At 49.2% G+C, this 14,028-nt stretch overlaps 1 protein-coding gene across 1 annotated transcript; it reads right to left on the reverse strand.

Annotated features, from left to right (window-relative positions):
• Positions 1-1,112: 1,112 nt before the first annotated feature.
• On the reverse strand, positions 1,113-11,471 carry ACER1 (alkaline ceramidase 1). Its single transcript, XM_063147302.1, has 6 exons — positions 11,372-11,471; positions 8,525-8,639; positions 7,209-7,347; positions 6,765-6,902; positions 3,107-3,244; positions 1,113-1,281 (listed from the first exon to the last, which is right to left on the reverse strand). The coding sequence occupies exons 1-6, from the start codon at positions 11,462-11,464 to the stop codon at positions 1,113-1,115; spliced, it is 792 nt and encodes a 263-aa protein (XP_063003372.1). The 5' UTR covers positions 11,465-11,471.
• Between the last annotated feature and the right edge of the window lie 2,557 nt (positions 11,472-14,028).

Genomic DNA, 14,028 nt, shown 5'->3' on the forward strand with positions numbered 1-14,028 from the left:
GAAATTGCGTCTGTCCGTCCGTCCCCACAGACACACACACACACACACACATCCCCATGTCGGAGGCATGCCTCTGGAACCCGCGATGGACTCCCGATACACTCTGTGCCGGTTTTTGCCAGCACAACTTCCCGGGTCCCGAAACCAAATTTCACACTGTGGTCCGTTTCGCGTGGTCGCCTTTATTAAAAACTCGAATCGCCCGCGGACCACCAACGTGCGTTACATTTTACGCAGAATGAAGAATGGCCGATTGCTTCTGCGACCTATGTGACATGTATAATTCAGTATCGCACCTGTCTACGTTTCGTGGGTCCCTGCCAATGAAAGGTGGGAATTAACGTTCTTTGGAAGCTGTTCGGGGAACTGAAAGAACGATTCCTTTGCACTGCAAAGAAAGCAGAGGGCAGAGGTAACCTTGAAACGTAAACCTGCTTCTGACGAGATTCCATTTTGTAGCACGTGGTTTCTTTCCACGTTTCTTTCCCTCTGTACCTCTGCCGTTGGTACAGACAAATTGCTCTAGTCACTAGGAGCACATTTGAAGTCTGATGTTGCATGCATTTTTTGGAGTGAGGGACCTCTCTTGCTCTGCAAAGTCCCCTGTGCAAATAAAAACGGAGCAGCGTATTTCTGTGTTAAAAAAGAAACAAAACCCAGATCCCCCACACCAAAAACACATTTCAACCCGTTGTGTTATGAAGTCCTCTGTTTAGAGGTGACCTTTGGAGCGAAAGCATGTAGAAAAATCCGTATTTTGAACGTGACCTTTCACGCATGTGCGCGAGATGTCGGCGTCTTAACGTTCGGATTAAGGCAGAAGCGGAGGAGAACAGACTTACGGATCAACCCCTGTGAAATGGACACAGCCTTGCAGCGGCGTCACGTCACGTAAATAGCTGCATTGTTTAAATACTTTGGCACCATGTGGGACTTGAGCCCTGTGGAAGTGTCCTGTCTCCTTGCCTCTTTCTTTAGCACAGCCTTCCTCAACCTGGGGCGCTCCAGATGTGTTGGACTGCATCTCCCAGAATGCCCCAGCCAGCTGGCTGGGGCATTCTGGGAGTTGCAGTCCAACACATCTGGAGCGCCCCAGGTTGAGGAAGGCTGCTTTAGCACAACTTTTGTGAATTCCGGATCTTGACGCACGGCAGGGTGAAGAAGCTGGTATCACTGGGCCAATACTGGAGTTCGGGTTCATAGCTTGGCACATCAGACAGCACATCGTAGTACAAGATCAGCACCAGGCAGTAGCAGACAGCCACGCTCATCAAAATGTGCCTGTGGGGAAAAGGAAATACATGGGCGTGAGCATGGGTGTGTTCGCAGGAGGCCGAACTCACCGCTAGCGACAGGGGGGACAGTTGAACCTCCCCATTTTGGTCTCTCTCTGCTTTTCGTTTCCCCGATTTTAAATTCGCTTCGTTCCCAACGTGGAGCACGTTTGAGAGCATTGTTCCACGTGGCTGAGGAAAAGCGTTCGTGCAAAAACGCGTTTTCTGCGCAGTTCTCCAAATGCACGCCCGTTTCGTGCACGATATTGCAGGTTTTTAAAATGATCTTTTGCGAGCAGCGTTCCAAATCGAATGCGTTTAGAATTCAAGGGCGTGGGCATTTTTGCGCGCACTTTCCCCCGACATACAAATTCGTGTCGGCATGACTGCGACACTCCCCTGCGAAATTCGGAGAAAGGAGAATGGCTAGTGGTTCGGAAATAATGCACTATCAGGTATGTTCGCATTAAAATGTAGACTGAACCAATTTCTCCCTCTTTCTTAAGCAACACACACAGACACACACTCACGTCACTTCCAGGGTCTTGAATATAATAAACTCTGAGCATACTAAATTTAAGCATTTATTATTCAGCGTCCCAAGGCTGACCAGAAAACGGGAAATCACTGACAAGGAAGGCAAACCCTGCATTTTTCCTTGCTAAATTCTAAACTGTTGGTTCAAATGGACGAAGACTTCACATTACTTCCAGTGAGGAGAATAAAGATACCCATCCGTGCATTACCGGATTTTGTGCATCGTAAAAGCGTATTCCTGTTTCTTTGTGTTTCTCCTTCCCTTCGTATAGTGGCTTCGCAAAGCTGCGTTCTGCACAGTTTAACGCTTCCTTTTTCGGGTATGACGCACCCCACATTTCGTCATCACAGCCACGGCCGGTGAGGCCGTGAATCCGTCCTGGGTTTCAACCAGAACTAGCCAAGGCTCTAAAGGGCCTGTCCAAGATGCTGAACCCATTTTAGGGCTAGCATTTAATTAATTAATTAATTAATTAATTTTATTTATTGCACTTCTATACCGCTCCCATAGCCAGGGCTCTCTGGGCGGTTTACAGAAATTCTAAAATTAAGATAAAAACGAGTATACAAAATTTAAAATTCTAAAACGCAGAACATACACACATAAAACATTAAAAACCGTTAAAAAAAACTAAATATGTGGGTGATTAAGATGTGCCGCCATATGCCTGGGCAAAGAGGAAAGTCTTAACCTGGCGCCGGAAAGATAGCAGCGTTGGCGCCAGGCGAGCCTCGTCAGGGAGATCGTTCCACAGTCTGGGGGCCACCACTGAAAAGGCCCTGTCCCTCGTCGCCACACTCCGAGCCTCTCTCGGAGTAGGCACCCGGAGGAGGACCTTAGATGTTCAACATTTTGGATAGGCCTTCAAGAATTCTGGCTGGTTCCGACTGAAATCCAGGCTGGATTCACTGCCCCGTTGAAATAGGAGGCACCGGCCTCCCCCGGCTCAAGCTGTATCCATGCAAATGACACCTGCTGAAAATACCCTTTTCTATGCAACTGTGAAAGATACAGGAGCCCTGCCCTCCTTTTCATAGGGTCACCCTACCGTCAGTAAGAGCTCTAAGCTAAAGGGTGCTGCTATATTTGGGTCTTTTGTCCCCGCTTCTTTTGCCATTGGCCACACCCGCTACAGAAATGCCCCACCACCACCACCTCTCAAGCACTTTTCACTGGCAGGAGCAACTTCAAGGCGTCCTCCTTACAGAGATGGGAATTTCTAAACAGCATTTCTGCATAAGACCCTTCTCTCTCTCTCTCTCTCTCTCTCTCTCTCTCTCTCTCTCTCTCTTACCACAAGCTGTGAAAGTAGTAAAAGTTGAACTTCAGACAGAGGTTGCATAAAAATTTGTCAATGAGCCAAAAGCTGATGGCGACGAGCCACCACACGACCAGCCTCTTAGCCACAATGCACACCCGGGGATTCTTATTCCTGAGGAAGAGACCAAAATATTATTATTATTATTATTATTATTATTATTATTACCATCACCGTCATCACTATACCGCCCAGTAGCTGAAGCTCTCATCAGAACGGAAGCCAGATTAAGTTAAAGGAAGCCAGATTCCAGCTGGACATCAGGAAAAACTTTCTGACTGTTAGAGTGGTATGGCAATACAACAGGAAAAACGTCCTGACTGTTAGAGCAGTACGACGATGGAATCAGTGACCTAGGGAGGTTGTGGGCTCTCCCACACTAGAGGCCTTCGAGAGGCAGCTGGACAACCGTCTGTCAGGGATGCGTTAGGGTGGATTCCTGCATTGAGCAGGGGGTTGGACTGGATGGCCTTGTAGGCCCCTTCCAGCTCTGTTATTCTATGATTCTATGGACCTTCTATGAAGCCGGGCAAGTGAACGTTGAGAAATGGACTCATTGAACATTATTAAAACATTTATTCATTTATTAAAACATTTGTGTAATGTTTTATTTATTTATTCATTTATTTATTGCATTTATATACCGCCCCATAGCCGAAGCTCTCTGGGTGGTCTACAGAATAATCCCTCTATAATCCCTGGATCCTCAGGGCGGCGTACCGATAAAATCAGAACGCGATAAACATAAGTAATTTACACAGCTAGAAATGTATTACATCGTTAACAAAAACATTTAAGCAATAAGACGATTCAAATTAATTGAAACGTCGTGTAACCCTGGGGCATTTAGCCCTCGAAGGCTTTGGGGGAAAGCCATGTTTAAACTCGGTGCAGAAATGAAGCCAGTGCAGGCGCACGTCGGGCTTCTAAGGGGAGGGTTTTCCACAAGCGGGTGCCACAGCAGAGAAGGCCCCGCTCCACGTCCCACCATAATGTATGGCTCACGTTGGTGGGATGCGGAGAAGGGCTCCTTTTACAGCTCTCAAGCCTGAGGCAGGCAGATATAAGGAGAGGCGCTCCCTCAAGTATTGAGGACCTGAGCCGTGTAGGGCTTTGAATGTAGTTGCCAACACCACGAATTCCGACCGGAAGCATATAGGCAGCCAGTGCAATTCCTTTAAGACCGGTGTTATACGGTCTTTATGGGATGTACTGGTCAGCAGCCCAGCTGCAACATCCGAGTCGTCTTCAAGGGCAGCCCCACGTAGAGTGCATTGCAGTAGTCTAGCCGGGAAGTTTGTCCCTGTGCAGGAAAGGCCGTAGCTGGAGGATCAGGCGAAGCTAGCCCTGCAGAGTCCACCTGGGCCTGCAGTGACAAGGATGGATCTTGCAGTCCTCCCATGCTACGCACCTGCTCCTTCAGAGGGAGCGCCACCCCACCCAGAAACGGTCGCTTACCCAATTCCCGGACTCGGGAATCACCAGCCCACAGAGCTTCTGTCTTATCAGGGTTCAGCTTCAATTTATTGGCCCTCATCCAGCCCATTACAACCTCCAGGCACTGGTCCAGCATCTTCACCGCCCCAGCCAACTCCGAGGACGAGGAGAAGTAGAGCTGAGTATCACCAGCATACTGATGGCACCCAACCTCCAAACCCCTGATGACCTCTCCCAGACGCTTCATATAGATGTTGAACAGCATGGGGGCTAGAATAGAGCCTAGTCGCACCCCACAGCTTAATTGCCATGGGGTGGAACAGGGATCCCCCAATACCACTCTCTGCAAGTAGGAGCGGAACCACTGTAACACGATGCCTCCTACTCCCATCTCGCAGAGATGATCCAGGACGATACCATGGCCAATGGTATCAAAAGCCACCGAGAGATCCAGGAAGATCACCGGGGTAGCTCTCCCCCTGTCTTTCACCCGGGGTAGGTCGTGGGTCAGAGCCACCAAGGCTGCTCTGGGGCCTTGCCCTGGCTTGAAACCAGTCTGAAACGGAGCCAGATCGCCTGCTTCCTCCAAGAATGTCTGAAGCTACCCAGCCACCACACGCTCAAGCGCCTTGCCCAGAAAGGGGATATTAGCGATAGGGCCTCTCCGGTGAGCCTAGACAGAGAGGAGGATTCGTGCTGCCTCTCTGCATTAGTTCCCGTTCTGGATTCTCATTGCCCAGCTTCTGGGACCAGGCATGTCTACATCACTCTACATCTGTACAGGCGCCCTGTGTATGTGGTGGGAGTATATCCTCTCCCTCGACTGTCCCGGGAAGCAATTACCAAAGCAACCGTTTAGCCAGAAATTTCCACCAGGGAGGAAGAAGGAACCTGAGGAACGGTGATGCCTCTGTCCTGTCCCCATGCCTTCCAGCATTTATTTATTTATTTATTTATTGCATTTTTATACCACCCAATAGCCGAAGCTCTCTGAGAGTCTTCCGCAGAAATTCCATTGGTTCTAGAGATCCCACTACTGCCACCATCACAACAGTCCAAGAGGCAGCAGGAGCAGCCTTGCTGATGCACAGATCTCAAGAACAGGCTGAGAATGGTCTCTAGCGGGGAGAGAGGACGGAGCCTCTGATGCGTGCAGCCCTGCAGTACTCAGACCAGAGATGCAGCAGTATTCAAGGTTAACCGCTCCCATGCCAAGCCCCTCCTGGTTCCCTGCTGGGAAACACGGTTAAATCTCCAGCCAGACGCGTGGCAGGCAGATTCGGGCCACTTCTGAATCTCTTGGACAAACCAACCTTGCAGGGTTGTTGTGAGGGGGGGGAATGGGAGGCGGGGATTGTGTCACCACCTTGAGCTCTGTTTTTAGTGGAAAGGCGGGATAGAAAATAAATAAACAAACATTTGTTCCTTGGAGGTAAGGCAAGATATAAATAAAGGTGCCGCACAAATGACTCTGTAGCATCTCAGCTGCAGGTGTGACAGGATGAATCAGTTGTTGCACCAATCAGAGCCCTTTTGTGGTGCTTGTAGCAACCCAAATGTCATTGCTTGAAGTTGCTGGTTTAAAACCAGCCTTGTAAATACATTGGGAAAAATTAACAGCCTTTAAAACATTTTTGCTAGCCTTCTAAGAAGCTTAAGGAATGGTGATAACCCCCATCTCTTGTCTGTGTCTTCAGACACTGTTGATTTCCCCCCAGAAATTCTGTTAGCTCTGGGGATCCCACTGCTGACACCAATGCACCAGTCTCCTCCTCCTTAGCCAGCATGGAAACATGGGCTTCTAGCCCCTTAAACTAGAAACCAATTTAAAAAATGACTTCTATCAAGTTCAAGGAGGGATAGATTCGCCAGCCTTTTCATGCTGGTTGTGGAGGAAGGAACTTCCTTTCATTTTCAGTGGACTGATGGAGGTGGGACCGGGAGGTGGGCCCCTTCTCCGCCAGATCACTCACTCGCCTGCATCGACTTCCCAGTCGCCTCTGGCGACTAGCTTGTTTCAATTCCAGGCTGTTTTGGAAGGTGCAAAATAAGGGGGTGCGGAGGTGAAACGCAGTGGATTTGTGGGGCAGTGAGTGCGGAATTGGCTTTCCGGGCGGTTAATCATGAAAAGGCCCAGGAATGTCATACCTGGAGGTCAGTCACGGGTGCAAGCAACCCCACCAGCCCCTGCACTTACTTTTGTTGTTCCTTGAACATTGTGTAGAAGATGTGTAAGGTGATACAGTTGAGCACGTAGGCGTTGAGGACCGGTTTCACAAAAGACATGAGGGTGCTCACGACGGTCACAAAGCCCACCATCCACAGGAACTGTTCCCTGTTGGGGAGAGATAAAAGATATAGGTTGCTGAGGATCTTCTGCAAAGTAAAATGACCAACGTGGAAAGGCGGCTCAGGTGAGATCGCGCCCGACAGGTTTGGGGTGACAAAGAGGAGCAGCGTTGTCACTTGTAATAGTAACAATAATAATATATTTATTATCCCCTCCGTCTTCTCCAGGCTAAACCTGCCCAGTTCTTTCAGTCTCTCTTCATAGGGCTTTGTTTCCAGACCCCTGATCCTCCTGGTTGCCCTCCTCTGAACACGCTCCAACGGCAGCAGTGGGTATCTTCATTTCCCCCACCTGTTTTTGATGAATCGCGGGAAATGATGCACAGGAAACCAAAAGCCGTAGCTGATGCTCAACGTCCACAGGATGGAGAGTTCATCCAGCATCTGCCCTGCATAGCTGAGCGTCAGGTGGAAATAAATGGAGAAGATGCCTATGGAGGTAAAGGAGAGTGGACTGAGCACTAAGCAATTCGTAATTATTCCAGGGTAGCCTCTGAGCATGGGTAGAGGGCCTCCCCACCACCAACACCACTGCAAGCAGCTCGAACACGTCTAGAGTTAAGGGCAAGTGTTTCGAAGGGGTGGACAACATCTCCCATCGTCCCCATTCACCATCCTGACTAAGGATAATGGGAGTTGTAGTCCAAGACAGGGTTGAGGAAGAACATTGTTTCTGGGATATCTTTGTTTCATTTCCGTTACACATCGAGGTCTGGCTACTGAGTGGCATAAAAAATATAATAAATGAATAAATAAAAATAAGCAAATAAATACTAATATACGGGGTAGTCATTCCTACTGGTTTCTCTTTCCTGCCTCCTTTACTCTGACTGCTGGGTGTTGTTGTTGTTTTTTGCTGGTTTCTTGGATTTAAACAGTATTTTTCCCATCCAAAAAGGCCGAAACGCCTCTCTCTTGAGCCTTTATTAATTGCTAGAAGATGCAATACGCTGGTATTTGGGGGGTCCACCCACTTTTGCTTTTGGCCACACCCACCAGTGGAAAGCACCCTCCCCGCGGGATGTAGGTGGTACTACACCCCTCTTTCTCAACCTTGGGTAAAGTCCAACCTAAATTCTACCAAACGTAGACGCGTCCCCTTCATCTCAACGGATCTACGCTCGGTAGAACTTCTGTCGGATTTCACCCGGTGTGTCGGCACGGCTGTCTTCGTGAGCGTTGAATTGCCGCTTTCGTCTTTGTAAAGCGCCTTGGGTTTTATCAGCTGGAAGGCTGCAGGGGGCTTTCCTGTATCACAGCCTTCCTCAACCTGGGGCGCTCCAGATGTGTTGGACTGCATCTCCCAGAATGGGGCATTCTGGGAGTTGTAGTCCAACACATCTGGAGCGCCCCAGGTTGAGGAAGGCTGCTGTAACAGGAATGTGAACGCTGTCCCCCTCCATTGGACAAGCTGTGTGTCTTTCCCAACCCATGCCAGCCCTGCAACATCAGTCTTCGGAACGAAATGAAATTGGGGCTTGACAGATGTTACCAATGTCATCTTCTGTCACATCAGGAAAGGAAGCAGGCGCCCACAATGCCGGGATTTCGGGAAAGAGGGCAACAGAAAGGCAGGGGTGGGTGGGGTTTGGATTTCTACGAACGTACCGATCAAAATCTGTAGAAGGATGTTTGTTCGGAGTGCGAAGGGACGGTACTTGTCATAATCGATGTTGATCCAGAAAGTTAGAGGTGCCATGATGAAAAAAGATATACTGCTGAACTGGAAAATAACAAAGAGCAAAAGAAGAGATGAAACCAATGTTGTTGTAATAATAATAATAATAATAATAATAATAATAATAATAATAATGCTGTTGTCTTTTACAGATTCAGGAATTTCCTGACTATTGAACACCGTTCCGAAGCCAGCTGCCTGCCCGCCCCAGTGTCCTGGCTTCGCTTCGGCTGGGTGGGCGAGATGGTGCCCCATGCCCAGGTACACTGGGGTGGATGGCTGAAAGCAGCTCACCTGCCTAGGGCGCAAAATATTCTGGCACCGGCCCTGAGTATTCGAGGCGATAAGCCTGTGTGCTGGGGAACATGGGCGGGAGGGTGCTGTTGCACCATGTCCTACTTGTTCATTTCTAGCTGATGGCTGTTTGGCCCCTGTGCGAACAAAGTCTTTGACTAGATCCAGCCTTCCTCAACCTGGGGCGCTCCAGATGTGTTGGACTGCATCTCCCAGAATGCCCCAGCCAGCTGGCTGGGGGCATTCTGGGAGTTGTAGTCCAACACATCTGGAGCGCCCCAGGTTGAGGAAGGCTGAGATAGACTCTTGGTCTGATCCAGCATCAGGGCTCTTCTTACGTTCTTATGAAGAAGAAAAAAATAAACTAGGTTTTGTGTTAAAGGGAAGATCAAGAATCACAAGCAGCGTTGCAATGCATTCTAGGTAACTGGCATTAAAAAATGTTTGAGTTGACCTGGACGGAGGCCAACAAGCAAACGCTGACCTGAAGCCCCAGGACATGGGACGAAGAAGTTATTTGAGGAATGAACAGGCGGAAGGCTGTGTTCTGCCAGGTCAAACATATGCCAAAACGAAGTTGTGTGGTGTAGACGCATCAAGAAATCTTGATGTACAGATGTTTAGAGGTGGGAGGAGAGAGACTTTAGTTTCATTAACAAATTCTGAGTAAGGAGTTACCTACTCAAAGGTGTAATTCGAAAGCGATCTTATCTCGCTTGAAAGGTGTAGGAGTCCAGCCTTTTTGTAGGTTGTAGCTCAAAGGAACATCTAGTAGCGATGAGATAATTAAGAATGCAAGCCCTAATTTATGGAATGAGAGGTACTATTCGTTACGAGGCTGTTTCTACACACACAAGAAGGGAATAAATATGTCCTGGTTTTAGAATGTGGGAACTCCTTCGCTCAGCAGGATGCTGCATTCATGGCGTCAGGTTGGCTTTGCCCCGCAGCCAAACCCCGCAGAATTGGTGCTGTGGGGTGGCAATGCAGGGGTTGGACTTGATGGCCTTATAGGCCCCTTCCAACTCTACTATTCTATGATTCTATGACTAATCCTCACTGGGGAAGGTGGTGCAGGCTTTCCAGCGTCCATTAGGCTTGCTGGCCTCTTCTAGTGACCAATGGGAGGTCGCCTTCCCCCCCCCCCCCGGGGCAGCGCTATAACAAGGAAAGACCGAGGTAAAGCTTGCGCCGAGCTCCCTCCAGCAGAAAAGTCAGGCTGAGTCCCTGACTTTCCTGCTGTGTAGTTTCCCCGCTTTGCTCCGAATCGGCAGCTGCGTCATCTAACTGATGCAGCGCAGATTCGGAGACGCTCCAGGGCAAAGGTGACATTTAAACAGCCCCAAGTCCTGCCAGCTGAATCGCCTTATTCAGTATTGAATTTGGAACATAGAACGAGATCTTTCTTCTTTCACGCATGAAGACTGGAAGTCTACAAGGAAGAGTGAGCGTTGGGGTGACCGTTCCTCGGCCCCTTGGCAATGTTGAGCTGTGGAGTGCCGCAGGGCACCATTTTGTCCCCAATGTTATTTAACATCTATATGAAGCCGTTGGGAGCAGTCATTAGGGGATTTGGAGCTAAATGCCATCAATACACTGATGACACGCAGCTCTATCTCCCTGTGACAACTGAATCAGGTAAGGCTGTGCAGGTCCTGGACCATTGCCTAGGGCAGCCTTCCTCAACCTGGGGCGCTCCAGATGTGTTGGACTACAACTCCCAGAATGCCCCAGCCAGCTGCATTTAAATGTTTTACAGCTTTAGGTGTAAACAGAAAGAAAGAAAGAAAGAAAGAAAGAAGCCATAGATGTGTACAGTTTTAAAATGCAAATGGAACATCACGCCCACTAACATTTCATGGGGAGGGGGGATATGGAACTGGTGGGGCGATGGGATGTTTGGCCAACCTGTACCGAAAATCGCTGGTGTTGATTCGCTCTGCCGTCACTTTTCCCTCAGTCCTAGGGCGCCTTTATAACAGCTCAAACTCTGCCCCAGAAGCCGCACCTGTGATATCTTGATCAGGGCGCGGTGCTTCGAAGGCATGAACAGATTGCTTTCGAGGGCAGGCAGAGACTTGGGCAACATTTTCAAAAGCCCCGCTGCCCTCTTCAGAGGCGAATTCCTGCCTCCGTCTCTCTGCCGCCCCCCCCCAAGGTGCCGCCTGAAAGCGATTGTTTCACCTTGTTGTGTGGGAGAGCCAGCCCCGCTCTCAAGGGCTCAATTGTAAAGTGATGACAATTAAAGGAGGGAGTTTCTCTGGCCATGCGCAGAGTGCCCTATTTGTGACCAGTTTTAAGCACTTCCTACAGCAGCCTTCCTCAACCTGGGGCGCTCCAGATGTGTTGGACTGCATCTCCCAGAATGCCCCCTCCATCCTGTCAGCGGAATCACCTACTAACAGCATCTCAGTCTTGTCTGGATTGAGTCTCAGTTTATTAGCCCTCATCCAGTCATGACCCAGAACAAATAGAAACGTTACCGTGTTGTAGTATTCTGCGATGTACTCCGATTTCTCAAAGTTCTTTTCGCACCAGTCGACCTCGGCACTCTGGTACGCAAATATGCTCGGCATCTTGACACCGCTTTGCCCACCCAAATTAACGAAAACAAAAAGAAGAGGGTCATTTGACATGTCCCGGAAACAGATGAAGCGAACCTGTCCGTCTAGATTTTCCACATCTTTATCTTTCTCTCTCTCTCTCTATCTCTCTTTTTAAGAACACTCGGTACACGCCCTCGTGAACGGCTCTTTCGCACTTTGGCTGCTGACCTTAATGTGCCAGGATTTCATGCCACTGGTCCTGTGTGACTCCAAAGCCTGCCAGATCCTTGATCGCCCTGACCTGTGTTTATTAGAAGGCACTATGGATCTATAGATCGCAATAAAAGAAAGTAAAGTAAAGTAAAGTAAAGTAAAGTAAAGTATTAGAAGGCACTCCTTCTAATAGCAGGCACAGGAAGGTCTCAATATGTGCTTGGGGCAAACTCACGCCCTTAAAAACATCCTGTAATTAACACACACACACACACCCTAGTCCAGTGTCCGTTGATCATGCTTAAAAAACACAGCAAGTTATGTGTCAGGTAGAAAAGACAGAACATGAGTTGTGCATGGAATGGAGCAGCCTTCCTCAACCTGGGGCGCTCCAGATGTGTTGGACTGCATCTCCCAGAATGCCCCAGCCTGGCTGGGGCATTCTGGGAGTTGCAGTCCAACACATCTGGAGCGCCCCAGGTTGAGGAAGGCTGGAATGGAGGCTTCTGCAGGGGGGCGTGGCTGGCCATCACCGTGAAAAGGAGCATTTATCAACCGGGCCAGCGTCTCCTGGTGTAGATGCATGCAGTCAAACCTGGTGGTTCTGATTTTGATCAGGTTGTGAATCCTTTCTGGGTTTCATTCGGAACCAGCCAAAACTCTAAAGCAGCTGTCCAGGCTGAACTCTATCCCTCAAATGGCTTCATTTGAATAGCTCTTTTGAGGATCAGGCCGGGAAAGGACTTACAGCCCCAACAGAATCCGAGCCACCAGCCTTCAGGGGATGGAGGCAAGTTTTCCAATTGCACAGAGCTCTTTGCCTGCAGAATGGAAAAAATATACCTCGGCTACACAGAGAGCAGCAGGGCAGGAGGCAGCCTGGCCACCTCCCTCCACTGAGGTTTCAGCGTTTCTTTCTACTCGACGAAGAGTCCCAAAGCACCAAAGCGTTCCTCTAAACGATAATTGGAGAATTAAGATGAGCACAGAGAGGCAGCGTGGCGTAGTGGTTGGCGCGTCAGACTGGGACTTGGGAGATCCAAGTTCAAGACCCCGCTAGGCCATGAAGCTCACTGGGTGACCTTGGACCAGGTGCTGACTTTCTGCCTGGCCTACCTCACTGGGTTGTTGTTGTGAGGATAACATGGGGAGGACGAGGATTATGTACGCCGCTTTGGGCTCCTGGCAGGAGGGGAAAGGCAGGCTATAAATGAAACACAATAAAAATAAAAATACCAGTTGAAAACTGCAGTACAGATTTCTCTCAGTTGCGTGGAAATGGGGGAAAAGCAGTTGTAATTAAACTTTTGGAGAAAGAGGTGTTCAGCGGTGGAACAGACCACCTCAGGAGAGAGTGGACTCCTTCGCTAGAGGGATTCAAACGCACATCTGCCCACAATGCTCCAACTGCATTCCTGCACCGAGAAGGAGGGGATTAGATGACCTCTGGAGATCCCTTCCAAGTCTCTGATTCTAAAGCTGTGTGGCTTCTGCCTCTCTGGGCCTCCCTGGGATTCGCTTCCCGACAACCTTGCAACAGGGCTGGAAGGCAGGACTGCGCGTTTTCCCTTCACGGCGCCTTCCCGTGCCGTTGTACCAGCGTCCCACGGAAAAAAGCGTTCTTTAAACATCGAAGGGGCTAATTTGACCCCACGATGCCGAACGAGGGAAGGTGGTTGCCACTAAAGAAGCCCACCCACGTGGCCACGAACCCCAGTTTTTAAAAAACCCACCACCACCAAGTAACTAGACCTCAAGATACGGTCGAAAGCCACCACGGGCATTACCTGAGGAGATGAACGGAGAAAAAGAAGGGTGAGGGTCGTATAGTAGCCAGCAAGAAGACTTTCCTTGCCTTGCCTTGCCTGCCTGGCTGGCTTCACACCTTCATTAGCAGGGATAACTGCAAATAAGCAAAGCAGGAAAAGTTGTTTTTTTTTATTTATTTATTTATTTATTTATTTATTTATTTGCAATATTTATGTACCGCTCCCCATTCAGAATTTCGGAGCAAATAAAACCAGAACAACAACAGAATAATAAAAACACATTAAAAGTACATCACGCCAGTCCTTTTACAACTTCATTGGCTGCCAGTCCAGGTCTGGGCCCGATTCAAAGTGCTGGTACTAACATACAAAGCCCTAAACGGTTTGGGGCCAGGCTATCTGAAGGAACGCCTCCTCCAATATGTACCTGCCCAGACCTTAAGATCATCCATAGGGGTCCTTCTCCGTGAGCCCCTGCCGAAGGAAGTGAGGCAGGTGCCTACTAAGAGCAGGGCCTTCTCTGCTGAGGCACCCCGGCTGTGGAACAAGCTCCCCAGAGAGGTCCGCCTGGCACCTACACTGTATTCTTTTCGTCGCCAGCTGAAGACCTTT

Source organism: Elgaria multicarinata, chromosome 23 (genome assembly GCF_023053635.1).
Source record: "Elgaria multicarinata webbii isolate HBS135686 ecotype San Diego chromosome 23, rElgMul1.1.pri, whole genome shotgun sequence".
NCBI lineage: Eukaryota > Metazoa > Chordata > Lepidosauria > Squamata > Anguidae > Elgaria > Elgaria multicarinata.

What these genes read in the sequence shown, in the direction of transcription:
- ACER1 (XM_063147302.1), bottom strand. Translation starts at nt 11,464, where the DNA reads ATGCCGAGCATATTTGCGTACCAGAGTGCCGAGGTCGACTGGTGCGAA. An exon ending in CCGCGATTCATCAAAAACAG is followed by an intron (nt 6,903 to 7,208) that starts GTGGGGGAAATG and finishes TCTCCCCAACAG; the next exon opens with GGAACAGTTCCTGTGGATGG. An exon ending in ATGTTCAAGGAACAACAAAA is followed by an intron (nt 3,245 to 6,764) that starts GTAAGTGCAGGG and finishes TCTCTTCCTCAG; the next exon opens with GAATAAGAATCCCCGGGTGT.